The 17,791-nt window shown below is 40.0% G+C and overlaps 1 protein-coding gene across 14 annotated transcripts in view; it reads left to right on the forward strand.

Annotated features, from left to right (window-relative positions):
• The window catches only part of BLTP1 (bridge-like lipid transfer protein family member 1), a 224,149-nt gene that overhangs the window by 95,479 nt on the left and 110,879 nt on the right, over nucleotides 1–17,791 (forward strand). For all 14 annotated transcript variants that reach the window (XM_075929828.1, XM_075929829.1, XM_075929830.1 and 11 more), the window contains exons 23-31: nucleotides 787–915; nucleotides 3,861–3,980; nucleotides 7,259–7,539; nucleotides 9,644–9,894; nucleotides 10,432–10,690; nucleotides 11,137–11,980; nucleotides 12,490–12,560; nucleotides 14,888–15,061; nucleotides 15,746–15,866. In XM_075929828.1, coding sequence (XP_075785943.1) covers nucleotides 787–915; nucleotides 3,861–3,980; nucleotides 7,259–7,539; nucleotides 9,644–9,894; nucleotides 10,432–10,690; nucleotides 11,137–11,980; nucleotides 12,490–12,560; nucleotides 14,888–15,061; nucleotides 15,746–15,866 — 2,250 coding nt within the window. The remainder of the gene's footprint in view (nucleotides 1–786; nucleotides 916–3,860; nucleotides 3,981–7,258; nucleotides 7,540–9,643; nucleotides 9,895–10,431; nucleotides 10,691–11,136; nucleotides 11,981–12,489; nucleotides 12,561–14,887; nucleotides 15,062–15,745; nucleotides 15,867–17,791) is intronic.

Genomic DNA, 17,791 nt, shown 5'->3' on the forward strand with positions numbered 1-17,791 from the left:
AGCCCTGGGGCTATTGCTATACTTCAAAGGTGGAGGAGCCCTTATCGACTAATGGCAAATGGCATTGACTATTCGATTAGCCAATTAATCGACATTTAACATCCCTTAGCCCAGCTGCTGCCTGGGGTTCCCTGCTGGGGCCAGGAATCACCGGCCACCTAGCTCCTGTTGCTGGGAATTCCCCTGCCGGGGCTGGGGCTCCCTAGCTACCGTCTGGCTCCGCTGCTGTGGGGGGTTCCCTGGCTACCCCTGCCCCACTGAAAACAGGTTTCCCGGCTGCCTGGTCTTGCTGCCACCAGGCATAGTGGGGAGCTCCTTGATTGCCTCCTGGACCTGATGATGCCGGGGATCCTCCAGTCCCTTCATTCTCCTGGCTGACTCCCACTCCCAGCCTCTGGGGCTGCTGGCGGACCATTGATGTTGCCAGACCAGAGAATCCCAGATTTGGGGGTTCAGCCTGTATAACTTTATTTAAAAAATTTGCATTTAGTTAACAAAGATGTTTTCCTAAAGGTTCATTGCTTTAGAAGTGGCTAAAATAGATGGGCTTCAAAAAGAGACGAGTTTTGATTTTGGCAGCACATATTGCCATTCATGAAAGAAAAACTACAAACTGTGTCAAATTAGAAAAATTGCATTACTGGCTAATTTCAAGTAGATTATCTGGCAGCAGGAATAAAGCTCCTGATGGTTTTGGGTTTTTTTCCTGTCTCAAGTTTTACTATGAACTCTGATAGTTTACTTTGAATACTTACTGTATTTTGATCCTTTACTATTTGTTTACAGCTTGCATGTCTGCTAGAATGGGGACAGACATTTCTGTTTCATGTAATGTGTCGAGAATTTGAACTGGAAAGACCCAAATCTGTAATAATGTGTCAGCATGGAATTGATCGTCGGTTTTGTGAATCTAAGGTAAAGCTTTCATCAGTTTTGATCCCTCAAGCTGATATATTTGCAGTAGCACAGGTTTAACCTCTCTTGTCTGGCACTATTTGGTCTGGCAAGATCCATGGCCTGGCATAAATTTAGTTATCCCACATATTATGGACATAGCCAAGTTTTTCATGGTCCTGTAAAGTTTGTTTATAGCCACCAGTCCTAGCGCTCAGTCCTAGTGTTCTGTGCTATTATTTAGCACTAATTTACCCCTAAATGTTTTCTAAGAGCCCAGTAAGCAGTGGAAGTGTTGGTAATGCTGCTAAACAATATTAACCTCCTGTGGTTCAGCAAATTCTTTGATTTGGCAACAGTCAGGTCCTGAGGGTGCCAGACTAGAAGGATTCAACCTGTATATTGCAGTAGAATTTGAATCTAACTTGAATCTATCCAAAAGTAGAACAAAGCTACAAATGTGGTTTGGAGCATGTAGATATTTTAGTTAGCCATAATTTGTTAAAGGAAATAATTGTTTCCTTGACTGATGATCCACATGGAAGCCACTCTAAATGCACATGCATCCCATGTGCATAAGGTCAGTTTCTTTTGGCAGCAATTTCTGTTTTGGTGATTCCTGCACCCTAGATGTTCATGCTCATTTCATCCACAGGACTAAAGAGTAGAATAGGCATGACCATTTCTCAGTTGCTTCTTATTGCTTATATCAACAAGATAGAATGCCTCTAGTGTCTCTATACTTCTCTGTGCACGGTGCAGTGAGTAGTTAGTTTTTGGGACACATAAACATGCAAATTCCTTATTTTACTTAGGGTCTCATTTTCAGACTATAACACCCCAATCTCTGCTCCTTGTGCAGAGACTCCTGCAAAATAACAAGAGCAAAATCTCTTGGGTTTAAATCTCGCCGCTAGTGTGACACATCACTGACATCTGATGAGCACTCTAGGTACTTGTTTTTTCTAGGAAAGTGATATAGGTATTATATCACTCCTACTCAAAAAAGATTAAAAAACGAGAAAAGCCCATCTAAAATTGTTCCTCTTGGAGTACTCCTGTGCATGCGTCCTTGGACTTGGAAGAGAAGAATGCATTTAAACTTCAGTCTTTTATTATGTCCCTCTCTTCATGAGTGCTTCAGTGAGTAGAAATTTTTACCTTGAGATTTTGGGTTATATTGACTAAAAGGCATCAGTCATTTGCCTCTATTCTGGCTTTGAACTCTCTCATGGGGTAGGAAGTATCGCTGCTCCAGAGTACCATAACATAGGTTATCCTCTTTGTTGCCTACTGATTCAAGCTACAAGTCTCCTAAATCTGAATCACCTTGCATTCCAGAAAGACATACAGTGGCCTAAGAAGGACCGCTTTGGCAACTGGGTACTAATTAAGAGAATGTTGGTAGCCACCTTTTGGTACTGAGCTTTCAGGACTCAGTATCTTGCTACTTGGAACTTCTGTACAGGAACTTCTGTACCTTGGAATCATGTTCTTTGGTGCTTAATGCATCAGTCTCTAGTGTGGTGGTAATCGGGGCATTTACGGTACTGAGTGATTTATCGGTAGGCCCAGTTTTGGAATTTCCTCTCCATGAAAGGTTGAGAGTGGTGGTTACTAACTCACCAGAGACTGAGCTTGTTGGTACAGTGGTAAAGATACCTCTGTTACCTACTTCACCCTCTAGCCAGTTAGAGATGACACAACATATCCAGGGCATTCCTTATGGAATGACCACTCCTTTTCTTGAATCCATCAGGGCACAATAGTTACACCTCTTGTATGCAGTCTCCTTTGGTAGTACAGTGGGCATGAGGAAGAGATTCTGCAGAGGACTCTGTAAGAGACAACAGGAGATTTTCTAGGGCACATAGGATATATCCTTCCTGGTATTCTCCTGATTTATGCCCCTGGCTCTGCTGGAAATCCCAGGAGGTGCTGCTATGTTCATGTAAGCCTTCATCTTTGGCTCCTTCTAATTTTACATTCCCCCACTACATAACCAGGTCACTGAAAGCATCAGATCCTTGAAAGCAGATAATGAAAGTAATGTGGAAGAACAATTTACCCTGGCTATAATCTCATCTTCTCTCCATGAGCAGAAGTGTTAGATTCCAGGCCAATGAGAATTTGTCTTCCATGGGAAAGATTCCAAGCAGTAGTAGACTTGATCAGCTAAAATGAAACTCATCCAAAAACATCCCTTAGGACATCCCATGTCTCAGATTTTGGAACACATGGCTGCCTAAACTTGTGTAATAAAGTTTGCCAGACTTTGCCAGACTTCAAGGATGGACACTCGTGGACGTGTTTGTTCTTATCCCACATAAAGTCCTCTCATCATTAAACTGGAAAGACCCCAATTCCAGTGTTCAAGGGTTTGTTTTTGTCTGCACCCGTTCCAAGACCGTGGTGATGGATGCCTTTATACAGGGATGAGGGGCTGACCAAAATCAACTATAAACTCAGGGCAGAAAGTCCACTTGGGAAGCTCAGTCTGAAATTTGGAGCTATCCACTGACACGTAATGCATTCCTACCAAGATTCCAGATTATCTGCTATTCATGTCTGACTTCGAGATACATTGGCCACATAGATTCCATGGTCAGACCTTCTCCTGTCTTGCACTGGGATTCTGTATCGGTGAAGGAACTGAGGGTTGGATGGTCCTGCCCCACCCTTTTTACCCTCAGGTGAAAGGCGATATAAAGACATCTAAGGAGCAGGGCAGGCCCCAGTGGCACTTCTGATCAAAAGAATCCAATCTCATGTGCACGTGGTGCATACAAACCAAGGCTGGAATCACATGCGAACAACACACCTCAAAGAATCAGTTAATATAGGGCAAGTAATCATTGTTTTAGATCTTAATTTGTTCTCTATTAAGTAGGTAATTCAAGTATGATGAAATATATGAAATTAAAATGCTAGCAACATTGAGTGTTTTGTTTAAATATCTCCTCTAGATGAACTGTGTTCCTGGGCCATGTCCAACATCTGATGATTTAAAATACACTATGACACGACTTGCAGTAGATGGAGCAGATCTGTATATTGTAGAACATGGCTGTGCCACCAATATAAAGGTAAAAATTTTTGTCCTCCTCCGTGCTGTGATAATTGTGATAATTATCTTTTCCCATCTGCTACACAGGAAAGCACTTGCTATGTTTTACACAGATTAAATAACTGCATTTATTACCTGGAATGTTTGTTCTGCAGTAGTGCTTACTTTGCAAATCAGAAGATTAACATATATTTAAGAATTTGTTATTTCATAAAATATAGTTGTTGGAGGCTTAAAGCTTTAACCTGTCTATCTCCTGGTTTCAAAAGTGACTCCTTTTGCTCTAAGTCACTTGGGCAATTTTGAAAGCTTTACCCTAAGTCCGTTTCCGGTGTCCCATGATAAGCTTGTGCCAGAGCTCAGACCACAACACAGACATCTAATGTAATAGACCATGGGTCAAACTTTCAAAAGTACATTATTCTTATTTTCAGTATTTTTCCAATATCTCCCTAAAACTCTCCCTGCTCCCAAAACAGTGAAGAATAAAAATATTTCCCTCTTAAAAATCTCACTTTTCAATTTTTAAAAGTTGGCATCCTGGCCATATTCTGGAGGAAAATCATTTTTCTTTCTCAGTTTGAGAATTTGAAAATAGGGTTTTGTATATGAACAGTAAGTGTTATGACTAATCTTATTAACGAGAGAGTCAAAGGAAAGATTGGTGGGCATCTGCAGCTTAATTAGCTTTGCACTAGCCTGAATAGATGGTTAAGCCTGAATCGGCTGCAGGAGTTAAGATAAAAAGGTACAAAGCAAGGGCTTCAGCCAGTATTTTGTGGAGGAAAGGGGCTCCCTCCTGTGTATTTCTGCAGAATTGCTAGACTTATGCCTAGTCAGAGAAATAGTATATGATTAGGTAAAGGCTAATCTATAGATTCAAGGTGGCAGAGTTTAGATTCTTGATTTGCGTGCTCAATGTGATGATTCTTGAGGTGGCCATGACTGAGAGTCACTTTTTTACCCCTGCTTTCAGTGAGAGAAAGACTTGTGGCTTAACTGAGTATCAGCTCCATGATCCTTCCAATATGTTTGAGGGGATTTATCGGCCTTTATTTGGCCGTACAGGTTAAAAAGAGGTGTACCTGTGTTGATTGAAACATTCCCTTGTTCAGCCCCTTTTATGCTGAACACTTACAGAAATACCAGGTGTGTTACCAGCAAGGAAGCTGTATACTTGATTCAGCTCATGGTCAGCACATACTTCACATGAGATATATATTTATAAGGAAAACAATTTTATCGTCAAAGATGGAAATTTAAGAGAGGGCAAATAAGAATAATAGGAATAAGTTACATATAACACAAAAGTATAAAATGCTTTCTAGGGATTAAATTTAATTTAACAGGTTAGCCTTGTGTCCAAGGATGTTTATTTCAGTCCAAACATTTCAGTAAAGTCTGGCTGTAATCCTGTTTTCCTGAATGTAATCACATTGCCCAAATACTTTCTTAAGATAAAGAGTTGCGTTTTTGCCTTCTCCTTATAGCCCTCTAAATTAATTTCCTTCTAGAGACAGGACAGACCCTTGAGGGTCATTCTGCAGTGCCTGTTTCTCTGCTGACATCCTTCTGTTGATTTAATGTATAAATAAGGCTTCTGTTGTGTTGGTTTCCAATGCTCAATTTACATGTGAACCAAGAGACAGGTGAATATACATCCTGGCTGTGTCTAGACTGGCCAGTTTTTCCGGAAAATCAGCCACTTTTCCGGAAAAACTTGCCAGCTGTCTACACTGGCCGCTTGAATTTCTGCAAAAGCACTGATGATCTCGTGTAAGATTGTCAGTGTTTTTGCGGAAATACTATGCTGCTCCCATTCGGGCAAAAATCCTTTTGCACAAAACTTTTGCGCAAAAGGTTCAGTGTAGACAGCCCAGATTTGTTTTCCGCAAAAAAGCCCTGATCGCGAAAATGGCGATTGTGGCTTTTTTGCGGAAAAGCACGTCTAGATTGGCACGGACACTTTTCCACAAAAAGTGCTTTTGCGGAAAAGCATCCGTGCCAATCTAGATGCTCTTTTCCGAAAATGTTTTTAACAGATAACTTTTCCGTTAAAAGCATTTCCGGAAAATCATGCCAGTCTAGACGTAGCCCCTTTGTCTGACAGAAACCTCTTTGTCAACCTAGCCTTGATATAGATTTCAGAAACATATATTTTATACATATATAATACCTTACATAGTATCTGTCCATACATTTCACAATAATATCAATGGCTTTCATTCAAGATGTTACATGACACTCTCTTTGGTAAACCAAATGTATGAACCAGGACCAGGATATTCCCAAAACTTGTTGGCATTGAGGGCTGTAGCTTGATTGTTTTTAAAAATTAATATTGATTTCAAACAGATATTTATTTGATTAATTGGGGGGCAGGAGAGGGAATAGAGACTTCATCCCAGAATCACGCTCCACAGAATTAAAACTAATAAGCTCAGCGTCTTGAAGAGAACCCTGGAGTTTCTGGCAAAGACTTTCACACTGAGAGCAAAGCGAAGTCTTAGCCACTTTTATTAAAACATTTAGTAAAGACAAAAAAGCTCTAAACCACATAAACATATTGCAATCATACAGTATTAGGAATATTTTTAGTCTCATGCCCTGCATATGCTCATATATTTACGTGAGGGTAACTGTTGGACCATTTTATGTATATAAGGGTCATAGGCCCACTTTCGCTTAATCAGGTTAGCATAAATAATGTCTTCCAGGGTACAGGTCTGTAGGTCCCTTGTGTTGTTATTAAGTAAATTAAAAGGCTGAGGTAACTCTATGGTCTACAGAGGTTTTAGGGTCAGAATCAATTATGCAACTTGTGCTCTATCAACAAATATTTTCACTGAATAACATGTAAGTGCATCACAGAGTAATACATTGTTGAATTCAGAATAGATGGATGCTTTCTGGAGGCCATTGTAACCCTAACCAAACCAAACCACACCAAACAACAGCAACAAAACCTAGCTGTTTCAGGTTATACTTATAAAATTCCTGACACTTCTAATATGCAGATGTTAATCATAACTTTAATTAGAAGAGTACATTTTATTGTCTTTTTACAAGTGGAGAGCCTGAGGAAGAGATCCATCCCAGGCCACAAAGGATCTTGATTTCACATGTGTGGCTAAATGTAGTTCCTGACCAGTAGGCCAGCTTTATCTTTCTTCAAATAATATAGAGTTGTATCTTTCTGGGACTGCATTTTATGGGTCCTGTAATTAGTTTTCAGTTAGTCTTTTTTGTGGTTTAATCTTTAACTGTTCAAATGTTCTTTTTAAATTGTATTTTCAGATGGGTGCTGTACGTGTTGCTAACTGTAACCTCCACAATCAGTTTGTTGGAGAGGGTATAAGTGCTGCTATCCAAGACCTTCAGCTGAGACAATACATTGAGCAAGCAAACAACTGCAGAGTTGGTCTTCAGCCTTCAATTCTGAGGAGGGCATACTGGCTAGAAGCTGGGTCTCTGAGTTTGGGACTCATCACTGCTGATATTGCTTTAGCTGTGGATCATCATTCTAAACATGAAGTGCAAAGACATTTCTTAGAAATTCATGATAGCAGAATTAAGAGGTAAGTGAAATTATTAAGAGGAAGTAAGGTTACCATTTTTAATGTCTTTGCAATTGATACATTTTATTCATGAGAGTGTATTTTTAAAGTTCTGATTATTAAACACTTGCTTAAAAATTAGACTGTACTCACTTGATAGGTAGATTTCTGACAATCACCTATGTAAGTAAGGTGCTCAGAAGAGATTAACCATTTGGTTGTCAACTTCTTGGATAAGACAACTTGAATAATTTTGGTATTTTTAGCAATGTGTAGTACAGTGATGTCAAAATATGGAGAAGAAAATCAATTTTTAATCGTTGGCCTAAGCTACAAAGATACTGCCTTTCGTCTACACTGGAGCTCCTACTGATCTGAAGGCATAGACTTATATAAAGTTTAATGAAAAATATGGCCCTGGGGGGAATAACTAAAGTTTCTTTTAGTAATTTGCCATATAGCATCCATGAGTGAGAAGGGAAAAGTGATGCAAGTCACTCTTACGATCACCACTATTTTTGCCCTTTGTTTAGCCATTTTTGTTGTCAGCTGGTTTGTGTGCAGTTGTATGACTATTTTATACATACCTACTTTTAAATAAATCTGTTTCTCGAAGAGTCCTAACTAACTTTTGAGTTAACATCTTATTTGGATGAATGAGGGCAGCTGACAAATACTGTGAACTTATTACAAATTATTATATATTAGGCCATGTTACTGAACATTTAATTTGAACCAGTCATGAAGCCTATCTAGATACAATCAGCAATCCATGTGTTTACCACCACTAATTTGGAGAATTGGAGTAAAATGCATTCTGAAACTGGAAAAGTGACAAAATGAGCTGTATTCAATAATAATGCAAATTGTTGAAGACTAAAATTGTGTAAAAACAGACTGTTGTAAGTTTGTAAAAATAAATCAAGATGAGCTCACCAGCAGGTGACAAAAAGAGAACAAATTTGTGGTTATCATGGTGTATTACTGGAAAGAGAATCAACAGTGCAATGAAGTTGCTGAAGAAGCTGGATATGTTCTTCAGCTGATGTAAATTATCATAGATCCATTGACTTCAGTGGAGCTATGACATTTTACACCAGCTGAGGATCTGCACTGCCAGTGCCATATTTAACTAAAGATATTCATGTAAATACAATATTATAATACGAAGATATTAATGCAAAGAAAGATAATACTTTTTCTCTGAATTGGTTATCCCTAACTAGGGTACATTGTTCAATATTGGGTATCACATTTCAAAGATGACATATAAATTGAAGTTCAGTAATAAGTGATAGATAATGTTTGAATAATAACATCTTCTATGTGAGGAAAGGCTCAGAACTGAGTGTATTTAGTCTGATGAAAAGTCCGTAAGAAGAGACAGGATTTAAGAGTATATATCATCTCATTAGTCATATAAGACTAAGCAAGAGATTATGGAAATACACTGCAGTAGGGAAAATTTAGGCTAACATTAAGGAAAAACTGAAACCAGAAAAAATTGTTGGATTGCTGGAATTGCCATTTGTTAAGATTACAAAATCTAGATGATATAGGATTTAATGTTAGGGCTCAGTCCTGCTGTGAAAAGACTGGAACTAGTTAAACCACACCCTTACATGACAATGGAGATGACCCTTGCGTGACAATGGAGAGGATTACTACCTTCAGGTGATATAAAAATACAGCTTCAAAAATAGCCCCAGGAGTCAAAGTTGACACAGAATGGCATTTTTTATTACTGTCTTTCAAACACACTTTTCTTGTAGGAAAGCACTGGTAGATACTTCTGAAACAGTTCCATATGCTTTGCAGAACCATGAACTATTAATACTAAGACCTCTCTTTCCTAATTTATGGAAATATTTTTGGTTTTTGGAAAGAATGACATATATTTGAAACTAAACTGTATAGTACTTAGTGTCTTTGTAGATGTGTTCAATGTATGTATCTGCATTGTGTGTGTATACACGGTTTTATTAAATTTTAAATGAATCAACAAAATGGGAGTTGGTATGTGAGAGAGACATTCTGAATCTCGGCTTCACAGGGTGAGTTTATATGTACCTAAATCTCAGTGCATTATTGCTTCTTGATTTTGCTTTTGTTTTCCTTTGCATAGGTTATGGTTTTTGTGGCCAGATGATAATGTGAAGAACAAAAGAAGCAAGAACAAATGTGGCTGTCTTGGTGGCTGCCGATTCTTTGGTGGCACAGTAACAGGACTAGACTTCTTCAAGCTGGAAGAGATGACGCCTTCAAGTAGCTCTGCCTTTTCAAGTACAAGTGCAGAATCTGATATGTTTTATGGACAGTCTTTATTGCAGCCAGGAGAATGGATTATTACCAAGGAGATTCCCAAAATTATAGATAGTAAGAATAAAATGTGTACTATTTCATATGCAGTTTTGTTCCACTTACTGAGAAGTGTAGATTCTGATCTGTACAACACATTTTCTAGAATCTTAACTGGTTCTTGGTAAATGAATGGTAGTTTATTACTAAATAGTGTGAACATAATTCTACTATATGTGATACAATCGCATGTGGCCTGATAAAGCTCCAAAATTGGGAAGTATGTACTAAAATTCAGTGGGTGCTAATCTACCCAATCTATACAGAGGGAACAGTCTACAGTTGCTTTCTGGGTAGTATGGTGCTTGAGGATTTTATGTCCACTTGTAGTAAATTATCTAAATTGGGCATCAGTCAATGGGGAAGTCTAGTGTTTTGCCTTTTAATGCTTCTAACTGTCTTCATACATTTTTGTGAGTGCAATATATATGTATATATATTTATTTATTTGAATGCTGCAGCTGTTTTTTTAAGAGGGGGAGAAGAACTGTTGTTAATTCTTGGTACCACAAAATGTTCACATTTTTAATTGATCTATATCTCTCTTGTATTTAGGTAAGACAAATGGTGTAAAAAGAAAAGATTGGGACTGCAAATCAGTGGGTATAGACATAGAGAGAAAAGCCCAGCACTTGAGTCTGCAAGTACCATTGCGATCCCATAGCTCTTCCTCATCTTCAGAGGAAAACAGCAGTTCGAGTGCTGCCCTTCCCTTGCTTGCAGGTGAGAAGGAAAGCCCTTCTTCTGTCACTGAAGATCACATAGGACAAAAGGAGTTCTTGTGTGGTGCAAAGAGGGAAGATGGTCATGGAAGGTTAGTACTCTATCCAACGCAGAAATTTATTTGTAGTATTATGGATAAGGCTGAGTAAACCAGTGCAAAATTCAAACACAGCTGATGATTTCTAACAGTATTCCTGAAATGAATTCCTGTTACTTCAAATACAAAAATTGACTCATTAATTTCTGATCTGCATAGAAATTCTGACATGCATGATAATAGCATGTACCTAGATGTTTCTCATTTGTGCACTGACCAACTAGAAGATGGCTTCAGTTACTACAAAACTTCGCTGTGGCTTAGTGTGTGTGCTCTGTATTGTTAAAATAATTTCTCATATGAATAGATGTTTTATTTGACAATTATTATTTCCTCCGTTGTGTCGATGAGAAGTTCACAGAACTGTTCCTTTAACTGTGTGTTAATACTTGTCAGCAATGTAAGATTTACACCATATAAATTTTTTTTTCTATTTCTAGTACTCCAGCAGATGTTTCAGGAAGCAGTCCCGTGTCTCCAAACAACCAGGAAAGGTCTGTAGGTCAGTCTCCGCTTAGGTCTCCTTTGAAACGGCAAGCATCTGTGTGTTCTACCCGACTTGGGAGCACCAAGAGCCTTACTGCAGCCTTTTACGGTGATAAGCAGCCTGTTGCGGTTGGTGTTCAGTTCAGTAGTGATGTGTCTCGCAGTGATGAGAACGTCTTGGACTCTCCAAAGCAGAGGAGAAGCTTTGGTTCTTTTCCATACACACCATCTGCAGATTCAAACTCCTTTCACCAATATCGCTCAATGGACTCTAGCATGTCAATGGCTGATAGTGAAGCCTATTTTTCAGCAGCTGAAGAGTTTGAGCCAGTAAGCAGTGATGAAGGTCCAGGAACCTATCCAGGAAGGAAAAAGAGAAAAAAACAAGCCCAGCAAATTGAATATAATAGAGGGTCGATCTATCACAGTGTAGAAGGACCTCTAACTAGTACAGTTCGTGGAGAAGCCAGTCAAGATCCAAAGACTTTGCCAATCAAGACTCATGCTTCACAGGCTTCATTTGTTTCAGCATTGGGAGGAGAGGATGATCTTGCTGAGCAGATGTATATCATGGAAGCTGAAAAGGCTGTTGAGAGTGATCAAATAACTTCCCATCAGCCTATAATGACCTGTTACCAAAGTTATCTTACCCAGTTTCAGGTGGTGAACTGGTCAGTAAAGCATCCAACAAACAAAAGAACCTCAAAATCTTCCCTACATCGACCTTTAGACCTTGATACCCCAACTAGTGAAGAAAGCTCTTCGTCTTTTGAGCATCTTTCTGTTCCAACTTTTAAGGTATGGGAAAAAATAGCTAAGAAGGAAACAAGTGGCCTAGGAAGGCTAGAATGTGCTGTGCTAAGGAATTCCTATTAACTAGGTCAAAGGAAATTTGAAACAATTTGCTGTTGGTTATTAGGAGTTGTGATCTCTTGATATTAAATGCTTAGGATTTAAAAACAGAAGGCTTTGTAAAAAAAGAGAAGAATTAATTACTGTTTTGTGTGTGAAAAGTGAATTTGAATTATTGAGAGCTTTGTAACTCTCATACTGCACTCATGTTTTTGAATGACATCAAGTAGGATGTGATTTGTAGTGTAGTTTCTGACAAAATGTACTTACAGTATACTTGTTTAACTCCCCCACCAAAGCTTAGCACTTCAGTTAGTTGTGGTTAACTATACTGTGTTATATAGGCTGTTAACAGCTTTACCTCAAAGTAAAATTGAGAATCCCAGATTTAGACTACAAGGTGCTGAGTCACCCCCCCTCCCCCCCAAAGAAGTAACTGTCTTGTACCGTTTTAGATTGTTAAACAGGGTCTCTCAGCTAATGCTTTGCTGGACAGAGGCATGCAGCTTACAGGATCAACATCCAAGTGAGTAAAAGACTGCATTACAGCAGAGGTCTTCAAACTGGGGGGAAGGTGCTGCTGGGGCCCTGAGCAGCCCTCACACCTTATGGGGAGAAAGAATCACTTAGTTCCTGACCAGGAATCCTGGCTGCTAACCCTCAGCACCCAGGGCTTTGCTCCCAGCTGTTGTGGCAGGTCTCACACATGGGTCCTCGCTACCAGCCTTAGCCCTTTTCTGAGACTCTGCTCCTGCCCTAGCTCCCAGCTATGGGCCTCTTTCGTATTTCCCTCCCGTGCACCCCTGAGCTGTAGCTCTGCTCCCAGTCACTGCTTAGTGGGGGGGGGAAGGGGTGCAGAAAGTTTGGAGACCACTGCATTATAGTGTTGGTATGGTTTAAATGAGAGGTGATGGTTTGTGTAATACAGGTTGGACCTCCCTGATCTGGCCCTCTCAGGACTTGACTGGTCCCGAATGAGGGGATTTTCTGGATCAGGAGAGGTCCCTTCCCCCCCCATGGCCTGTGCTGAATGCTGTCAAGACCTTCCTCTCCCCTCCCTGGCCTGGGCAGTCGTGGCTCCCCAGGCCAGAGCTCGTGGCTGCTGCCGGCCCTGCCCCCCGCTGCTGCCCAGCCACTGGGGTCAGAACTTCCCAGTGTGCCACCTGTCTGCACCCACTCCCCAACACAAGGCTCCCGGTGTGAGTCACCAGCCCTCCTGCTATGCTCCTGTCCCACGGCCAAACCTCCCTATACCTGAGATCGGTGGTCTAGGAACATCTGTGAAACATCTCTTACTAGCTATATTAAAATATGGCTGGTGTCAGTGGCATTTTTGTTATCTATTTATTTCAGAATTAATTTTAGTACTGTATGTCTTATTTTAAGGCTTTTTTGTACTCCTCACCCAAGTATATGAGAACCTCACAAACATTACAGGAGTGTCCCTACATGGGGGAATATTTATAGACTGTGAATTGAGTCCCAAGTGATTTGTCAAGGAAGCCTGTGGCAGAACCAAAAGTAGAATTTGGATATAGTGATTAAGGCGTTAGACTGGGACTCTTGAAATCTTCCTTTTATTAATGGAATAAAAATTCTATTAATGTTGAGCGTTGCCATGACAAATATTGTTTTAACACTGTCTTAACCAGTGTTCATGTCAGTCATGCCGGTGAAGAATTTCAGCAAACAGAGGCCAATTTTGCTATCAGTGCATGCAAGTAAGCATTCCCCAATTCAGAGTTCTAGCATATGTAAATAGGTACTTTTCACATCTGAGGTTTATATACATAGCCTATTACAAATCTGGTCTATTATAGACTCATAGACTTTAAGGTCAGAAGGGACCATTATGATCATCTAGTCTGACCCCCTGCACAGTGCAGGCCACAAAATCTCACCCACCCCTCCTAGAATAATCCTCTCACCTATATCTCAGATATTGAAGCCTTCAAATACTTTGAAGACCCCAAGATGCAGAGAATCCTCTAGCTGTGATCCCTACCCCATGCTACAGAGGAAGGCGAAAAACCTCCAGGGCCTCTGCCAATCTACCCTGGAGGAAAATTCCTTCCCGACCCCAAATATGGCGATCAGCTAAACCCTGAGCATGTGGGCAAGACTCATCAGCCAGACACCCAGAAAGTTCTCTATAGTAACTCCTATCATCCCTCCATTGACCTATTTCCCACTGATAATGAATGGTCAATTAGTTTCCAAGATCATGTAATCTCATCACACCATCCCCTTCATAAACCCATCTAGTTTAATCTTGAAACCAGATAGATCTTTTGCCCCCACTACTTCCCTTGGAAGGCCGTTCCAGAACCTCACTCCTCTAATGGTTAGAAACCTTCGTCTAATCTCAAGTCTAAACTTCCTACTAGCCAGCTTATATCCATTTGTTCTTGTGTCCACATTGGTATTAAGCTTAAATAATTCCTCTCCCTCCCTGGTATTTATCCCTCTAATATATGTAAAGAGTGCAATCATGTCCCCCCTCAGCCTTCTTTTGGTTAAGGTAAACAAGCCAAGCTCCTTGAGTCTCCTTTCATAAGACAGGTTTTCCATTCCTCGGATCATCCTAGTGGCCCTTCTTTGTACCTGTTCCAGTTTGAATTCATCCTTCTTAAACATTATGCTTACTCTGAAAAGTATCTATGTCTTGAAGACGCTTCTCATTCCTATAGACCCTTCTGTTGAAATAAAAAAGGCTTGTTTAGTGTTGCATTTCTTGCTCAAGGCTCTGATTCTTTTGGAGTAGCTATAGAATAAGAAAATATAATGTTACTATACATTTTGTAATGCCTGTTTTGAAACTTTAAATAACGCATGTCTATTTGACTTGTTTAGTACACCATATACTCCTTTGGAAAAGAAAACCATGGATAATACAGATGATGAAACAGTAACAGAAGAATGGACGCTGGATCATCCAATCTCCCAGACTAGAACAACAGCTATAGTGGAAGTAAAGGGCACTATTGATGTTGTTCTTACTCCTCTGGTAGCAGAAGCTTTAGACAGGTATTCTATTTTATTTACTTTAAGATATATGTTTAAAATTACTAGCTATTAGAAGACCAATTACTAAAATGAAAACTTGTGGATAATCTAGTTGTGTGTGTATATATAGGCTTTGGAAAAAGAGCAGATTTTATATAATGACTGGAATAACAGGTGATGTCCTGCTCTTATCCCACCTTAGAAAAGGCTAATTTATGTAATTTCACAAGACTGCATTATAGCAGAGGTCCTCAAACTAGGGAGCGGGAGAGTGTTGCTGGGGCCAAGACCAGCCACCAGAGAGGGTGGAAAGAGAGAACCACCCAACTCCACACCAGTTCCTGGTCCTGTGCCAGGGATCCTGGCTACTAGCCCTGAGTGGCCAGGGCTCTGCTCGGGGCCCTTGCTACTAGTCTCACCCCTTTGCTAAGGCTCAGCTTCCACCTCAGCCTTGTCTCCCTTACCTTTTTCCATGTTTCCCTCCCCCTGCTCCCCTGAGATGCAGCCCCATTCCCAGCCCCAGCTTGCGGTGGGAGGAGGAGGAGTAAAAAAATGTAGAGAGCGTTGCATTATAGTGCTGGTATAGCTTTAAATGAGAGATGAACAAGAGAGCTAGAAAAAATGTAATCCTGACTTGTGGCCTTCTCTGTCTCCTCCTTGGAAATTAAACTTTCTTTTGTGAACTGATTCTTTCTTCTCTTATAGGTATATAGAAGCAATGGTACATTGTGCTAGCACTCAACATCCAGCAGCAATTGTGGATCATCTGCATTGTAAAGTCCTGAGAGAAGCTGTACAGAACAGTAAAACAACTTTTTCAGAAAATGTACGGAAACTACAAACTTTCAGAAAGTTTTGGGAGAGCAGAAGCATGTATATTTTTATTGGATTGGGTGGGATGCAAGAAAAACTTGTAACATTATAAATGTCTTTATTTCAGATTCAATTTTGATCTTATCTGATAGTTAAGGAGGCATGCACGTTTGTTATAACCAGATGTTCTCCTTGACGTGATTGAGCACATACATATTCCAGTTCCAGTGTCTGCATTCCTAGTGCACTTGAGTAAAAGATTTTTAGCTAATAGTATCCATTGTGCATGTGCATACACTATGCATGTGCTTATACTTCCATTAATGGCAGAAATGATAGTCACCCCACTCCTGCCTTATTTCTTCCTCGGTACCTATGGCTATGAGTTGGAGCTCCAGTGTTGCATGGAGCTCATGTAGTCTTTTATTTGTTTAATATGTAGATAGTTTGTAGTGTGTGTTCACTGTTGTGTAAATAAGGTTTTAGTTTGTTTACTGAGCAGGGAGTTTGTTGTTTTCATATTGCCTGATATGTAAAGGCAAAGGGCACCCAGTGAAGAGATGGTCAACTGTTGGTCTTTCTGGGAGGCAGAAATCTCATGAGATTCTCCTGAGTAGAGTGGCCAGTTGTCCTGATATGAAGGACATTATCTTACATATGCAAACTATTACCCACTTACCAGCCTTAATTTTTCACACTTGGTACCTGGTCACTGTACTCTTGAGGGAGTACCTCATGGAAAAATCCATGCAATTGGCCTTAGATCCAGGCCAATGTGGATCTGAATGGGCTAAGAATTCATCATCCCCAAGTGCTCTCATTTAGTCTTTGGGCCACATTCTGACCCTCAAGAGACAAAAGCTTATGAAGACACACAGGGAGCAGAGGCATCACTCTTCTTATCTGAGTCATTTTCCAGGTCAGTGAGGTATTCCGACTCTTGGAAGGAAGAGACAGAGTCAAGACCCAAAAAGGGCTCCTAAGGCTCCTACAAGAACTGTAGTTATAGGATTTTGATTGATAAGGGCCCTCCTAAGTTCTCTGAACTTCAGGACCAAAGACATCAAGAGTGCCACTCCCCACTACTGGTAAGTCTGGTGCTCATCAGTGCTGTCAAGATCATATAGTACACTGTAACTCCAGTGCTGATAGCACCAGGGCTACTGATATTGATGGCAGTGTCCTCCACATCAGCATGGGGAATACCCGTGACAGATATCTCAGCTATGAGTACCATCATGCCTGCTGGACACTGTTGTTCTGAAGAATCTGGTCTTGAGCACGAGACACATGTGCATCTAAAATGGCATCCATGGAGACGTGTCAAGAATCAACAGTTACAGAACTGTTATTTATACTATAGGATAGCAGAAAAATCTATACTACTATATTAGATAAACAGTGTGGTATTATTAATTAGTATAATTTTGTATAGTACATATTGGGCTGGATTCTTGACTGTTGTAAATTTGACATAACTCTGTCTGGTATTCTTCCAACAGATTTTTTTATGTAATACATAATTTATCATAGTTCATTTTTTTAAAATAATTTCAGAAAGTTGTGTTTTGAGATTGTGGGCTAGACTTCTGCTAAAAAGAAGCCATAAAAGCATATCTATCTTTTTATGAGAGGAATGGAAGAAAGGCAGGCCATGTGATCACTTACAAAACTGTCAGTATTTTGAAATTAATTGTACAATTCTCCTCCTCCACAATTAGGGATTTTTTTCTGTCCCTGCTAATGATTCTTTTTATTTTTAATGTACTTCCTATCAAAGCAACTAATCTTTTGGGAAAAGGAACTCTTTGAGTTCAGCTTGGATCTTGTAATCAGTTGAAATTTTTGTGCTAAGTGGCACAGCCCTTCTTAACACGCTAAGACTCGGACAATCCAGAAATCATGACTGTAGGATTTCCACTGTAGGATGGAATCAAA

Source organism: Pelodiscus sinensis, chromosome 5 (genome assembly GCF_049634645.1).
Source record: "Pelodiscus sinensis isolate JC-2024 chromosome 5, ASM4963464v1, whole genome shotgun sequence".
Classification (NCBI taxonomy): domain Eukaryota; kingdom Metazoa; phylum Chordata; order Testudines; family Trionychidae; genus Pelodiscus; species Pelodiscus sinensis.